This window comes from Globicephala melas, chromosome 18, assembly GCF_963455315.2.
Source record: "Globicephala melas chromosome 18, mGloMel1.2, whole genome shotgun sequence".
Taxonomy (NCBI): Eukaryota; Metazoa; Chordata; class Mammalia; order Artiodactyla; family Delphinidae; genus Globicephala; species Globicephala melas.
In genome coordinates, this window is record NC_083331.1 from 45,427,560 (window position 1) to 45,444,971 (window position 17,412).

At 34.0% G+C, this 17,412-nt stretch overlaps 1 protein-coding gene across 2 annotated transcripts in view; it reads right to left on the minus strand.

Annotated features, from left to right (window-relative positions):
- Window positions 1-17,412, minus strand: part of DACH1 (dachshund family transcription factor 1) — a 415,401-nt gene that overhangs the window by 52,983 nt on the left and 345,006 nt on the right. For both annotated transcript variants that reach the window (XM_030838681.3, XM_060288119.2), the window contains one exon: window positions 1,099-1,250. In XM_030838681.3, coding sequence (XP_030694541.2) covers window positions 1,099-1,250 — 152 coding nt within the window. The remainder of the gene's footprint in view (window positions 1-1,098; window positions 1,251-17,412) is intronic.

A 17,412-nucleotide genomic window follows, 5' to 3' on the forward strand; every position in this document is an offset into this window, starting at 1 on the left:
TATAATCAATTATTTAGCCTTGATTACATTTAGGCTAGACTGATGATTTATTTCAATTACTGAGATATAAAGCCTTAAAGTTGAATACAGTTCTGGAGACTCTAATTACGTTAGTATTAAAAATGCCATATTAATAGATGAGAAGATATGTTACATTAAAGGCCTTCTGTTATGTCCTTGGAGGGGTAAATAAAATTAATTACATTTCTACTGGGAGAAAGTTTAATATGGTAGGAAATGTGTACAGAAAAATATCACTAAGGATCGAGTGCTTGAGCAAAGATTAAATAAAAAAAAAATTACCAGCACTGTATCTGTAAGCGTATGCTTACTACTAGCTATTCCAAGTGTGTTGAAGTAGATGGCAAAAATCTCCATCTGGGGTCCACATGACCACTTCATGTGTGGGCAAGAAAATTATGCTTTCTTTTATCCCAAACACTCTTATTATTTTGGCTCCATGCTCTATGTTATTGCTAACTGTAAGTATTTTTGATTCATAATGTACTGTACGTAAAATATACATCCTGAAGACTACATAGGAAATCCGTGGAAAGTTTTGTATGGCTTTTTGAAGTCTATTCTTTGAAGAAACCCTATTAACTGAAATAAACTTATTTATGAAAGAAGGGATTTTTTGGATTCTTTTACTTTAGACATATTTGAACGACTAAACATATCATTTCCTCACCGAAAGGCCAGCAGTTTAAAAATAGCTAAATATTTATTAGCACTGGTATACTGTCATTTAGTACATCAGACAAACTTAAACAGTTAGATTCCTCCCATTAATTGTCAATAAGGAAGGCATTTAGGCAGAATAATTTTTAAAAGGCCTAGGTCATTTGCATCTAAGTTTTCATTAAGGTGTTTACACCTTAATGTGTGTATATTAATGTGTGTAATATATACATATTTGAGTATTTCTAACCAATTTGATTTGTGTAGTAAGTTTAAAATCTTAAATTGCTAGAAAAATTTCAATACCATGGTTCAGTCAGTCTCAAGAATGGATTAAGCTGGAATAGTATGAATTTGGGAAAAATAGACAACTGAGCCTTCCACGTTCCTTTCTCCCAGACTGTGAAAAAGTCCTACCTGTATGTTAGTCAGAAGGGTCTCTATGGAAGACAATCCATCAGGAAACAGAAAAGGAGATGGGAATCCTGGAGGTAGTGGTTGTCCGTGCCCAGTTAGAGAAAGTTTGTCAAGGCTGTCTCTTGCAGTTGGTGTGGAAAGCGGGGTCTCATCTGTATGTGATTGAAACAAAAATATAGAACAAGTTACGCTTGTCTGTTTTTATTAGACCTCAGTAATGGCTTCCCTAGTGGTTTCCAGAACATTTATTGCAAATTGGTTCCTGCTATCAGGAGAAAATGCTTTCTGCTGAATTTTCTTTAATGAAAAAGCTGTGGAGATACAACAAGATAACATTAATGAGTAACTTTATAAGCCTCTTAAATGCAGTCTCTAATGAGACTGAGTTTACAGTGCCATAGAATCTTTTTAAAACAAATATTATCTCATATATAGTTGTGATAATATATTCAGGCTGACTTTATGGGCACCTTCCCAATTATCTCATTTTAGTTTGTTCTGTTCGGATTGACAATAGGGTATTTCTAGAGCTTCATATAGGAGAAATGCTATGTATATTAGTGTCTCTTTCTCAATTAACCCTTCCTATATATCAATGATTTGTTCAAATATATTCTTAAGGAATCTACAAGTGACTATACAATTAAAACCTTTAATTCCACGACTAAAATAAAAACTGGAATCAAATATATTCTTTCTCCATTATAATTGAATAATTCAATATCATGAAAACTAAAGATCTAATTCTTTTGGCCCTGAATACCTCTCACCTCATATTGAAAAACTAGTTTTTTAAACATGAAAAAGGGGTCTAAAGAAAGGGTAATAATATACAACTCTCAAAACATTTCAAAAATCAAATATAAAACCTAAGATAAATTAACCTTTACTTTGCTTATTGAACATTCTCCAACATTGTAAGCAACTTAGAATAATGCCCAGATACAAATTCTTTTTACTCTCACGGTGAAATCTTCTTATTCAGTTCTTTATTATTTAAACATTTTAAAATACATACTTATTATGGTTTATTTTAGTCTATTATATCACAGAGAAAATTTTATTCAGGGCGGGATTCTCAATTTTGTAAATATTTTCATAATTCACCCCAGGAAAATTAGAGCAATATATTTGCACAGTCCTGATAATATCTCTTAATTTTGCAAGTGGCTAAAAACTTCAGCACACTTACCTTTATGCTTATAATTTGATTCCACTGTTCTCCTGAATCATTTCTTTATTTTTCATTACAACACCTAACCACACAACACCTTTTCCAATTCCCTCTCTCTGGGGCAGAAATATTCTGGAAGTTGCCGCACTTCTCTGTCTCTGACTAATGTCAGGACAAGTTAAATTCATCTCCCTCACCTTTCCACATTTCTAGTTAATGAACCAAAAGGGAAGAAAGGTTGGGGAGGGGAGTGACGGACACAAGGCCTTCTGTTAACTACCCTGCTCTCATACACACTCACTCATTCCTTAGCAGTTTCTCTTTCCACTCCCTCCTCTGTTAACTTACTGACAGATGATCTGAGGCAGCAGGTACTAGAAGAAGAAACAGAGTTAGCAGCCTGCGTAGGACTCATTGTGTTCTTTATTTTTTTAATCACTCTTGTCACCAGGGTTAAAGAAAGCCTGCAGTGCAGGGGTAGGGCTACTATGTGGCTAATATGATCAAGGTGATCTTGGACACCATTTACCTAGCTGTCATAAATTACTCCTCCAGACCAAGGCTGCTAGCATTTTCTCATGATAGCTCTGCAAAGGCACTTGTTAAACATCTATGTGCATGTGAAATAGTTTAAGAATAAAGAGCTATATTTTTTGATCAGCATCACCTTAGCTGTCACATACTAAAGAAAGTGTGGCTTAATAGATCATGGGGATAATAATTGCTTGTCTCTTGAAGAAAGGCATAGAACCAGACGACCACCTGAGTTTGCTTTCAGCATTAGAGTCTATGACTCCACAATTCTTAAAGGTTGTCCAAGCAAAAAGCATCAAATGTATGTATACACACACACACACATTTGATTATAAGTTCCATAATTCCCATGACTACTTGACTTAACCAATACATTTATGCTTGACTACGTTTGGCTATTGTGTGAGTTAATTCATTAATCACTCATGATATATACATTTATATATGTATTTACTTAATACTACCAATATCTACTTAAACAATGTACTAGAAACTGGAGAAGTGATGTTAAAAAATACAATTTGCAAGTCTTAAGAGCTCATCTAGACCCTAGTGACAGATTCCAATTGTAAAGTAGCTAATTCTTATAGTTAGTAAAACATTTTGTCTTCCATCATTATTCTGTTAGCTACTCCAATTTTTTCCCAATGTAGGATTAAAATTGTTCCTTGTTTATGTGTAGGAATATGTGGGGTGTGTGTGTGAATGTCATTTTTTTTTTTTTCTGCAGTTGCTTCAGTGGAATGCTCATCTTTGTCCTTACGGCTTCAGGTAAGTGTGAACAGACTATCATGTAGTATGGTATTATGTGATTAGATTCATTTATTTATCATTTTATATGGTTGAGATACTGCATTAAGCCACTTTCACTCAATCAAATTTAGGGCACAATGACAGCTATAAAGAAATGAAAAAAGAGTGATTCTTAAGATCAATAAACATATTTGAAAAGAAGACAAATAAATTAATCAAAGATCGAACAAAACAAAAATATTTCTTTGGGCTTCAAGACCCTACTGTCTGAGAAAAAGTTGTCATCTTGTGGCAATTAACATCATAGAAAGTCTCAGTCTTCCTACAAAGATAGTAAAATTGGGAACACAGTTATTCCTTTTGAAATAAAAGTGACCTTTGATATCCTAAATGTCTTAAGAAGATTAAAGCAAAAGTTTGAGAAGCCAGACAACATGGAAGAGTGTTTTGACATCACATAATCTCCACTGACTTCAAACAATGAATGATGATGAAGCACAAATTCACAAAACACCTATTGCAGCTTGATATATCTGTACATTTTTTAAAGTTTTATCTTTAAAAGAAAGTTAGTTTGTCAGATGCTATTCTCTTTGAATTATTATGGCATTTTACAATGTAATCTCTGTTTTTTGTTCTTTGATACTATGCTTTTAAATAATTGTAAACTTATGGAGAAGTTGCAAGAATTGAACAAAGAATCCCTATATACTTCTGTAGTGTATTGAATGGTAGCCCCCCGGTCCCCACTATAAGTCCATGCCCAATCCCTGGATCCCAGTAATTCTAGCTTATTTGGAAAGAGGGTTTTTGCAGGTGTGATTAAGTTAAGGATCTTGAGATGAGATCATCCTGATGTAGGATAAGCCCTAAATCCAATGACAAGTGCCCTTATAAGAGAAAGGCAGAGGGAAATTTGAGACACAGAAGAGGGCCACAGAGAAGAGGAGGAGGCAAAGTGGAGATGGAGACAAAGATTGGAATTTGGGGGCTATAGTCAAGGAATGTTGACAACCACCAGAAGCTAGAAGAGGTAAAGAACAGTTTCTCCTTTTTCGTCTCTTGGAGGGAGCTCATCATGCTGATACCTTGATTTTAGACCCCTGGTCTCCAGAACTATGAGAAAATAAATTTCTATTGTTTTATTGTGGTAATTTAAAATGAATTTCTATTGTTTTATTGTGGTAATTTATTAAACCAGCCCTTGGAAACAAATTTAACTCCTTCCTCAAATTAAACAATTGTTTACATTTTGCCATATTTGGTCTTTAATTATTTCTCTGTCTCTGTCCGTCTCTTGCTCTGTGCATGTGTATGTATGTCTGAACCATCTTCCCTCTTTAATCTTTAAGACTTCACTGCATATTTCATAAGTACAAGGGCATACTTTTTCATAATCACAGTATAAAATCAGAAAGAATAATGTATATAGAATACTATTGTTCAACCAAGAGTCCATATTCCAATTCCATTACCTGAGACGTTTTACTATAAAGACTTAATTAATAAATAAGTATTTTAATTTACTTGACAAGTACTGGGGAAGTATTTTCTCTGAGCAGGTGGCAGGTATATAGTAGCCTACAGGATGGCCTCTGATGATTCCTCCCTGCTGTTATTCACATCCCATATAGAACCTTTCCCTTAGTCTGAGTTAGACCTAACAAACAGAATAAAGCAAATGTGATGGGATGTCACCTCCAGGATTCAGCTGTAGAAAGTCTGTTTCCATCTCTCTCTCTCTCCCTTTCCTTATATTTCCTGCCATGGAGGAACCAGCTGTAATGTCATGAGACAGCCCTGCTCAGGGACAAAGGACAAGAGACAGGGCTGCCAAAAACCACATGAGTTGGCTTGAAAGATTCTCCGTGCCCAGTCAATCCTTTAGATGAGGCTGCAAGCCACGCTGATGGCATAACTGCAAACTCTTGAGACCTTAAACCAGAGGTATCCAGCTAAGTTGTACCCAGATTTTTGATTCACAGAAATCATGAGATTTTAAATGTATGATGGTTTAAGCCACTAAGTTTTAGTGCAATTTGTTCCACAGCTATAGATAACTAAAACTGTGCACACTACTTTCTGAATACATTGGGATGTATAATGAAAATAATTCAGTGTTCAGTTAGTAACAGCTACTTTGGACATGGGACAACTTCTTCAGGCTTCAATTTCCTCAATTTTAAAAAACTAGCAGGTTGAATGAGACAAGCTCTAGTATCACTCAAATCTAAAATTACACATTCTCTATTACTCCTTATACGAAATCAGAAAAATTAGTTAAGTGGAAATTTCACTTATATTGATTGGAGGGTGATAGTGCATCAATTTGGCATCTGAATTTCAATATCTTAATTACAAATTCCAAAGAGTTATGGATATCTCGTTAACATCTGAAAAAGAATGAGTCACACAAACACGAAATTTCAGAGAAAGCTATTGATTATACTTAGGTTTACAAACTCTATTTTATAAGGAGTCAAATTATCTTGCTTCATTTTATCAAATTAGACAATTTGATAAATTCTAATAAAATTTGAAAAATTTATAAGACAGTCATTCACAACACTGAGGACTGATGCAATGATGGGTACATCTTCCTAGGAATAAAGTAAGCACTTTTGAAAGCTGCATTAACTAGGGCATAATCTTTTTAAATACTCCACAACCATAGGGGTCAGTAGTTATGCCAATTCTCTAAAGAGTTCTTGTTGTTTTTAAAGTCCTAAGAAAGAGTGGTTATTAACTTTAAAGTATTCTTGTATTTTAATTTAGTTCTAGGGAACTACAGTGATTTTCTAAAGGAAAACAGAACAGCACATATTATAAACTAACAAATGATTTCATCTTTTGACCAGAAAAAGCTACTGATTAACATCTTAATAATTATAACAAATATAATTATGACAATTATAACAAGACATAATCAATTAACATCAGTTAGAACATAAAGGACAATATAAAGAGAAAGTAAAAAAGAGAAGAAAATATTTTAAAACTCCAAAATCAATAAAGTATGAAAAAATGATATTTCATTCTTCTCATCATTTCATCTCATGATTCTACTCATATTTTAAGTCACTTATCAATTAATGACTATCACTAAGATTGATGCCGCTGTAAGACAGGCTTTTTTCCATCCCATCTTATCACACATAACAATTTAGCAGGATATCCTAAGGAACAATGCTGTTTGAAAAAGTAATGAGCCTCTACTTTTAAAATGTTTTCTTTCCTGTTAATATGTTATTTTCATAACTAATCCCTTTGGGTTTGAATTATATATTCGTTTTCAAGTGTGTGTGTGTGTGTGTGTGTGTGTGTGTGTGTATCTTTGTCTCTGATATCTTTTATTATATCATAAGGTCCAAGTAGAAAAATACTCCCTTTTAGAAAACCATACATTCCAAGGGAATTCACATTTATTCATAGTAATGTGAAGTAGATACCAGCAGTATTAAAATGGAAAAATTTCCATATTTAATGTTTACAAGTGATCTGAAAGTTTGCATGAAACTGTTATATTTCTGTACTGGTAAAGTAAAGAAAAATGTTGACAAAAATTCTGGAGAATATGGTACTGTCTATAGAGAAGTGAATAGTTATTTATAGAAATAAAAATTTTTCTTGGTCATTTTGATAAATTCCCATCACAATTGTATATAAAGTTAAGTTTACTGGTGTTTTTGGAAACTCATCAGCCACATTGTCCAACTGGAGTAGAGGCATGAATAATTAAAAAAATTAAGTATTGGTGTTTAAAAAGTTTGAAACTTACATTCAAATGTAAAACACAGTCATTTAAATTGAGCTCAGTCACACCTCAACCATGGTTCATTCTTACTCGAGACACTCTGGATTTAATTTGACAATAGGAACTAATAATTCTGATGCCACAATGTAATCTTAAATCAAAAACTGGTCACAAACTTTCATGTATCTATTCCAATTCTTATAAAATATCCAGGAATATCACAAAATAAGTCCTTTCTCATATTTTAAATTTTAAGCCCACTTTCCAAATTCTGGATTTAAAATTACTCCATTTTTTTACATAAAATCGTTACCATAATGTGATACAGTTACAGTAAAATGAGAAGTAACCCAGGCTAGATTCAGAAGGGGTAAGTTTAAGTCCTGGTTCTACCAAGCGTTAGCAAATAACTGAGCAAAGAATCCATCTGTTATGTTCTATGAGACTCATTTGGTCTATTTATTAAAATGAAGACCACAGACTGAAGGGACTGTAGTTCAAATCCAATTAGGTTATGTATATGAAAGTGCTTTGTGAAATATAAAATGCTAATAAATATAAAGTATTAATAATTAAGAAATAACTAAATTTATTCAAAATTTCCTATTGTAAACTTGGCTTCAATGTGCCATGGAGGGAAACTTAATATTGTACCATGAGCCATAAGCCTGTGGTTTCTATATTATTTCTCTCTAATGAGCCTTGTGATGATGAAATATCATGTTGATAATAAAATTACTACTGTATATTATTACAGTTGCCATATATAAACTAAACCTGAGTTAGTTCAGTGAACAGTTAAAATTGACTATGATAGAAATAACTTGAGAAAGGGCCAAAGAGGATGAACTAGTTTACTGATTTTCTTCAGGTAGCAGGTCCTAAAGAAAATGGGTAAATTTACTTACACAAAAAGAAAATAGTACAGATTTTGGAGAAATAGACTGAAAAGCATAAGAACACTTAATTGCTTGGATATACTGGAAGCAGTATTAGAACTCTGGATTTCAAGTTTGGGTAAACAAATGAGAAGATTTAATACTCAAAGGAGATCATTGTAAGTGCATCTTTGGCAGGATGATGGAGGTGTGCTAAGAAATACACCAAGCTCACAGTTCTGCCTAATTTAAGGCATAAAGTATTTATTACACACATATGCAACTATCATGGGTTGTTTGCTGTTGAGAAGCTGACAAAAGTTCGGGACCACTCATTAAGGGAAGAAATAGAACATGTATTGCAGCTCCCTAACATACGGTAAGAACTGATTGATATCTGTTGAAAGAATATGTGAATGAGATGAGATGAGGCAGAAGCTGAAATGAGAAGGATATAGACTCTGCTTACTACACCCAGGAGAATAAAACTAAAAATACTTTCTACTGGGAAACCTCTCTATTGATTACAAGGCAATTTCAGAGACATTACCTTGGGTTAGGAGGAAGCCCTAGGAAGAAGATAAAAAAAATACATGCAATTATAATCCTAATAAGGGTATGTGCCAAAAGATTGATTCAAATGACACCCAGTGGTTATTTAGAAAAAGAAGAGATTATACTTAGATGATGCAAGTTGACAGCAGAATGAAGAAAAATAAAATTTTCATGGCAAGGTGCATTCGAAATGGGCATTGAATACTGGGAAATATTTAAACAGGGAAGGTGAAAGGGTTGTGAGGAAACCACACAGGGATAACGGTTCAAGGAAAACAGGGATACTAAGTGTCCTAAAGAAACTTTGTATATTTAAGGGGAAAGTGTATATTTTCTACCATTATTCTCAAAAGAGAGTCTTTAATTTCTGTCTATTCTGCATTTGTGTTTCAAAATCTATGTATGGAGGAAACACTAAATCAAGCTATACATTAATTTTAATTTCTAAACTTGGCCTTGACAGCAAAATTGTCCTTGGGCCATTGAGAAGATGAAACTAAAATTCTCAGGCATCTGTGCATAGATTTTTTTTCCTCCCACAAATTGTAATTTCTTGGCAAAATACAATGGTGCCACACATTAAACACACACACACACACACACTGATTTAACTTTTAAACATTTTGGGTGGCTTTCACCCCTGCTTGTCTCTTAAAGTCTTAAGCTGTAAGTATTTATGAAGGAGCTGGTGTAGCTTATGCCAAAAAAATCCACTTAATTGACCTTTCTGTCTTTTCCATGACCCTGTAGGTTTAACCTCACTGCTGATATTGCAAGTGAATATGGGAAAGCATTTATTGAAATCTGCATAACAGACACGGTTATATTTCCTAGGTTGATGTTTTGCATATCTGCACAGTAGGGCCATTAAGGGTTCTAAGAGCACAACGGAAACAATCATAACATTTGTTTTTAGATGACTGACTCAGGACATGTACACCAGGCTTTATATAGAAACTGTTTTTGTTTTATTAAGGGACTGTTTGCCTGTTAGTAATAACATCATTAAAAATAAATGAAAGGGGGCTGGTAGAATGCTTCCCAAAAGCAGAAACCTAATTAAAGGTGATATGCCTGCTAGGAGGCTTTTTTCAGGACTCAGAAATAGAACAAGGTTAGTTCTTTCTCATTTTATAAGGCCGAAAGAAGACCTCACAGTAAAATATCACTTCTGATCTAACTTTCTATTTCTGTGTACTTTAATCATCTACTTTACAGCTTGTGCTTGCCCATAGAAAGTGAACTAGTTTTGTTCCTACAGATAGCTTCTTCATCATGTCATACCTCATGAAAAGAAAATCAGCTCAAACAAAAAAGCCACTCTTCTTTTAAAGCAAATTGTATAGGTTGTAATATATGCAGTTGTAGTAGCTGAAATAATGCACACACAAACATTTCATAGCCTTAAAAGACCACTTTTGAGAGTCTGAGTTAATGGTAAAAAAACATTTCCAAATCATGGTTTATAATTTCAGAAAGAAAAAAAAGTAGACCCTTTCATTTTAAGGGGTGGAGTTACTCTAATTTCATGGATGGTGGAAAAAGCAGGAAACTGCATTGCCTTGATAACTCTGCCCTTATTGTGCTGTGACCTTGGCCAATTTACTTAAATTTTCATCTGCCAAAAATGAGTTTCTGAAATGTGCTTTGAGAATTTTCAGGGGGTGGGGAGAGAATTTGTCACATAAATCCAAGGCCTTTTCAAAATTAATATTCCTTGAGAAGTAAAGAGAAAATGACGAGGAACACTGGGCACCCTTATGGTGTGTCATGGCTTGATATTCTGCTCTCTCTTGTTACCTCTGCCCACTTCTATCTCATTTTCTCAAATTATTCCCCTGAAATATTGAATAGTTCTGGCATTGTGGATTCCTTAAACCCTGATTTGCACATGGACTAAAATTACCATGAAGTTACGAAAGTGTGAGATATCTTTGGAAATTGTTTGGTACACATATTTCATTTTTCAGACAAAACAAGTTCAAAAGTGATTGACCCTAAAAACTATCACTTTATTTATTTAACAATAAAGACTTTTTCCCCCCCACAAAAAAAGGATTTTATTTGGAGGAAATACAGGGAAAAAGAACATTTTGACTCCAAGGATATGCATACCCACAAACACATGTACACATAGGACAATCTGTGAAATGTGAAACCTGGCAGGATATTTCATAAATATCAAGGGATTTTAGGAGTGATAATGATAATATGATTATGATTTAGGGAAAAGAGTCCCTATCTTTAAGAGATACACACTAGAAATAAAGAAACATCAACTGATTAAATAAAATATGTTTGGGACCGGCTTCAGAACTCTCTGGGGGAAAGGAGGAGTTGGGTGGGAGAATTTATGAAGCAAGACTGGGCTTGAGACGATCACTGTTAAAGCTGAATGATGGGTAGGTATATGGGGGGTTCATTATCCTTTTCTAATTTTATGCACGTTTGAGAGTTTCTATAATAAAGTTTTTAACATAAGAGTAATGTCAGTCAGGGCTTCCCTGGTGGCGCAGTGGTTGAGAGTCCGCCTGCCGATGCAGGGGACACGGGTTCGTGCCCCGGTCCGGGAAGATCCCACATGCCGCGGAGCGGCTGGGCCCGTGAGCCATGGCCGCTGAGCCTGCGCGTCCGGAGCCTGGGCTCCGCAACGGGAGAGGCCACAGCAGGGAGAGGCCCGCGTACCGCAAAAAAAAAAAAAAAAAAAGTAAGGAAGGTCAGTCAGGAAAGATTCTATTAACTCATTCTTTCAAAATGTCAGAGGTATTGGTATGATAAAGATTATCACCAGTATCATCAAAATAACTAGCATATACAGAGTGCTTCCTATGCATGCAAAGCATTGTTCTAAGCACTTTGCATGCATTAACTCATTTAATCCTCACAATAGTTGTTAGATTGTTACTAGTGTTATCCTCATTTTACACTTGAGTAGATAGAGGTAAAAATGAGTTAATTAACTTGCCAAGATAACTGGGCTAGTAAGGAGAGGAGCCGGGTTTGAACCCATGTAGTCTTGCTCTAGAGCCTATGTTCTTTAAACATCCAAGGAGTAAAATGTAAGATATTTATCAGAATTTTAAAAAGGTATTTGATATGTGTGCTCAGATATGTACAAGTAACATACACTCCAAAAAAGAAAATAATTCTACAGTTATTTTATCTCAGAGTAGAAAGAAAACTTAGAGATTTTCTATTTCACTCATTTTTAAGCAAGGTCTGACTTATTCCCTGGAAATCCACCTAATTGTCACCCTAGGCAGCCAAGATTCCCCCAAATTGACAACTTCCACTGTCACATTTATGATTATTCATGTTTGAAGCAAAGATATCTTAGAACTGAAATTCCAGATTCTCCATATATGGGACCAGAGAACTCCAACCATGAGTATAACAGACCTTTAACACCAACCCTAACTTTAAGTAGCTCACCAAGGTAAATTTCTGTAAATTTCGCTCCAATCCTTTTCCTAATGCCACCATACAAACAAGGTCTATACTCTCCTTGTGAGAAATATTTAACCATGAAAGTGTCACTTTTAAATTGACACATGCATTTCATGAGGTAAAAAAATCAAGGCGTACTTAAAGATTCTTCAAACAAACGAACAAAAATTATTGTCCAAGAGATTTACTTCAGAAGGAGCAGGTGCCATGCCTTACCCATTGATCAGCTACAATCAGTCCTTGGCTATTGTCCCAAATTGTCTTCTGCACTTGTTCCAATTTAGCTTCTCCTGAATTTCATCATCATGCGACCCTAGCCATGATATTGCCTCACTTTCCACCACAAAAACTTTATCTAGATTTCTAAGTCATTCTTTCTCTAGCAGACCCAACCCTCTCCTGACTCCATCAGTGTCACTCCATCCTCGTACCGGGAACTTGCATAGTTCTTGGTGACCACTCTACATCATCTGATAAGATACCATGCACCAAGCTACTGGGACACTGCCCTAATCTAGACATCAGCATGCTGATCTAGATAAATTAATTTCTGTTAATTTACTAAGCACAAGAACTCCTTCCAAGCCACAGGTGTGTTCTAATAGGCCCCTTCACTCTCACCTCCCTTGCCGAACCATTTTGAGACCGAGCGCATGGCACATGAACGTACAAAGTCTCCTGAGATGATACTTACAAGCTCTATCTACACCTTCAGTTTCACTGGCTTGAACCAATTCATTTTTCCCCTCCCATTCATAAAAAATAATTACTATCTTACCAAGATTATTTCAGATGATCAAATTCATTGACAATTATAATCAAACATACTTCTTTACAGGTTTGTTTCCTTAGGTGTGTTTAACATGAAAAAAAGGAGAAAGAAGGAATTCTGGCCATCTTGTTTATCTGTGTAACCTTAATGCCTCAATGCATGTTATACATTTTTAGTATTGACTGGTTGAATATCTGATGCAATTTATTTCCGAAACTAGTTAATTTGTTAAGTCCTTTGTTCTTATATTAATAAAGATGCATTTCTGCTGAGGTTACATTTTAAATTAGTTGGATCTGAACAAATGAAAAGGTATACAATAAAAAATGCTTTCAGTTTGGATTGTCTTTTGAGAAATGTGAACCTAGCATGTAAAAATTATTTATGATATTTAAAGTTCTAAATTTTAAAATTCCAATTAAAAAAATTAATATATTTGTAGCTACTCTGTGCAGAAAAGGGACTAGTAAGCATGGGTAGAAAACGGTAAGATCTGATTCATGTACCTAAAAGTGCTGTTGGCTGCTTTGGAAAATACTAAATTTGTCATGACAGAGAGTGTCCATGCAAAATTAAGAAGCATCCTGTCAGGAATATTATAGAAACTATTCCCTGGAAATTGATAGGACATTAAACTTGATAGGACGTTTATAACCCTTTTACCTATTGAGATTTTATGACTTCTTCCTTTAAAAATAACTGCTTTCTAACATAGTCATATACAAATGCAAAGGAGAGCACTAATTTTTAGGATTTAGGGAAATATAAAAAGTTAAGAGTGTATGTTTATATCATTGTCAGCATTCTTCCCTTGCGAGAAGGGGATTCTTGAACAGCACAGCTGCTATTTTGCAACTCTCAGAGCATAAAAGCATAATGCAAATTCCTGGACCTTTACTATAGAAAGTTTGAAAAAATTGATTTCCAATTTATAACCACTTGCTCTTTGTAGCAAAGAAAAAAGATGACATTGTCAGAATTATAAAATTGTTGTTCCTAGCTTTTTAATGTGTTATGTTTAAGAGAAAAACAGCTGTTGGCTCAAGAAAAGGTCAGAAATTGGACACAGAAATGAGACATCTTGCATAAGTTTTCCTTTATTACCTGTTTTTAATTTAATTGGAAAAACTGCTTGAAAAGTGAAAATTACTTTAAAAATTCAAATTAAAAAAAACCATCAAGCAATGGTTTCCTATCAAGGTATTTCCTGTTATCTTCTACTTTATATCCGATATGTCTAATTGCATGGATGCCTCAGATTCACTTTGAGGATTCTTTTTTTCAAATCATGAAGATTGTATGCATTCAAGTTAGATGAATCTTAGCCAGAAAGAGAACATGTGTTATGGGAACTGAGGAAGGGTGGTGCGGCTGAGACCCACCTAGTGTGAGGAGAGTGGCTAGTGTAGACATCAGAGAAGTAAGGGGGCAAGAATTGCAAGAGCTCTGGACACAAGGTTGTGGTCCATGGTGTTTGGGAGCAGATTGTCTGTGGCTGATCATCTTGCAGAAAAGGCACATTCTTTCTAATCACATACATCTCAGGAGAATGTAGAACTATTTTATCCTACCATCCTACTATTCATTCCTCTGACATGTTTTGTTCAATTCAAATCAAGCTGGCATTATTGCTACCCTATATTTTCTTGTATATTTTTTTATGGTTTCTCTCCTCTAATTAAAATGCAAGCTGCTTAAGGACAAAATTCCTCTCTGTATTGATGATACTGTGTCCCCTATACCTTTAGCAGTGCCTTGCACTTACTAGGCTCTCAATATACATGTGTATAGTAAATAAAAAAATGTTTCAAAATATTTCAAAATGAAATAAATTAATCTTTCAGGCTATTTTTGTGCATTTTGTTTTACTCAGAATTTTCAAATTTGGAGCATATATATTGGTTAAAGAATCTTCTTAACAGCACATTAAGAAAGATTTAGATAAATTCTATTACTATTGGTAAAATAACCCTATAAGATCTAATGTTTTTGAAGGAAATTCAAAGAAAACTATATTATATGTATGTATATATGCATATAAATGACTATATACACATATGAACATAGCTATATAACTACCTAGGTACACACAGGTATTCAGGTGTGTAGAACTCTTCTATTGATATATTTAGTTAGTCAATAACTATTCTATGTTTAGATTATTAATTTACTTTAAAAACTCTCACCAAAGGCTTTAGGCAATTAAGTAATAAGTTTATTTGACATAATAAATTATCCTTCATTACTTATTCTTCCTTCCTATATAGTAAGATTTCACAAGAATGAGGAATCCAGTTAGAAACTGGAAGTTTTACTGCTATTGTCTATATTACTAACACTTTCTGTCCCATATACTTTAAGATTAACATATGTAGCATATGTATTGAAATTATAAGTAGCATATGTATTGAAACATAATTTCATAAATGACAATACTGATGGAAAATTTGAAAACAATTAAAATCTTCAGCCTTATTAGAAAGTGCTTCACATTTGAACAAGCAAACCAAACGTGCAGGTTTTACTCCTACACTCTTGATAAACATGAAAAAACTCTCACTGCCCTTTAATGTTATTTTATATTAGAAAAACTATCATAACTACTATCATAACTATCTTTATATTTGAAGAACTATCATAATAAAGATAAGTTAAAATGTTATATTTATATGAATTTTCAAAACTCACAGGTAACTCTTAAGATTCTGATATAGACCCTACCTACCTTGGCCCAGGTTAGCAGTTACAGGAAGAATTTATATTAGTCTCTTCCTTTTGGTTGGGAATCATCAAATATAATGTCCTCATTGTTTCTCTTATCATGTATTCTAAAAATCTATTCCCTAACTTTTAGTGTATAGCACACAAATTCTCCACAGAGATTTGAATACAGTGCCTAGGATAACAACAGCTTCAAAAAATCATGATATTCTAAAGGGAGATATTTCCTTCACAAACAAAATTACTTTCACAATGCTAAATTTCATCAGAGTTTTTGGGAAACCAAAGTAACCCTGAAATATGAATATATTTTATTTTGCCAAATGGTTCAGTTGACAAATCAGCCAAATTAGAAGTTAGTCTTTCTAGAAATATTTATAGATGAATAACAAATTCAATGTAATACAGTATATGCACTCTAACAAAGCTAAGAAGAGAGGAATATCGCAGCAAGTAAGGACATTTAGTTCATTCTTGGACTTCCTGGAAGAGGAGAAATCCAGTTCAGAATGAAGGATAATCAGGATACAAGCCTTAAGGCATGGCTAAAATCTTAGTATATGGTGAGGAGAAATAATTTTTTTAAAAAGATAATTTATTGTCTCAAAATTTATATCAAAGCTTTAGACTCTCCCTCTACTTTAGATTTGGTCCTTCAAGTGTTAATATATTTTCCTCTATCATCTATTAATTATTAACAATTAAACATTTTAAAAAAACTTATCTATATCTTTACTGAAATCTCTTCATCTTATTCCCACATTTCCCTGATAGTCAAACAAATGAGGTTAAATTGAAAGAATGTTTTCCTGGAATGCCCATGCCAGTCCTAGTGATTACCATCTTGTTTTCTAAGAAATTCCTTTAAAGAATGAGTTTAGAATCCTCAGGGTCACTATCCAGCTTATGTGAAATAAGCTTCTATCCATTTTTCAAAAGAATCATAACTGCATTAGCTTGTTTACGCATCGATCGGCTCTCTTGTCTGTGGGCCAGCAAATTCAGCTGTAAATTTAATCCAAACATTTTAAAACATCATTCATGTGGCCTGCATTTATTTAGAATAGCCAAGACTTTTCTTCCCATCTCTTCTTCATCTTGGGCTTCATCTGTCTTGAGCTCTCATGCTGCTTACTATCACTATTTTTATTTTCTCTTAGAAAGATAATGAAAACAAAAGAATAACTTTTACTTCTTTGCATTGTTTCAGTTGAGTGCCATATAGACTTAAAGATAGAATGTGCTAAAAATTATATTGTTACTTGATTACTAGGCTGTAATTTGAGTTTATCTCCATCCTGAATGTAGACTTTCAAATTTAGGGGGGAAGGTTGGCTTACATTTTCTCTAAGCATTTCAATCTGGATTCTAGCATTTCAAAAATAATAATAATAATGATAATATCAAGTAAGTCATTCTCTTCTCTGTCTCAATTTTACTAAATAATTAGGGTATCGCTCGGACAATTGTGTCCTCTCTGAATAGACTTTCTCCCCCTTTATTGAATACTTCTAGCTGTATATAGCCATTTTGTAATATAACCCACCTAATCTAAAAAAGAAAATCTCCCTTGATACCATCCTTCCCTCCAATTACTGTCCCAGTTTTCATATCCCTTTTCAAGCGTTGGCTAAACTCTGTAATCTCACCTTCTCCCCAAGATATAATCTTGAGCCCACTCTAGTCAGTATTTTATTCCTACCTTCCTAATAAAATGACTTTTATC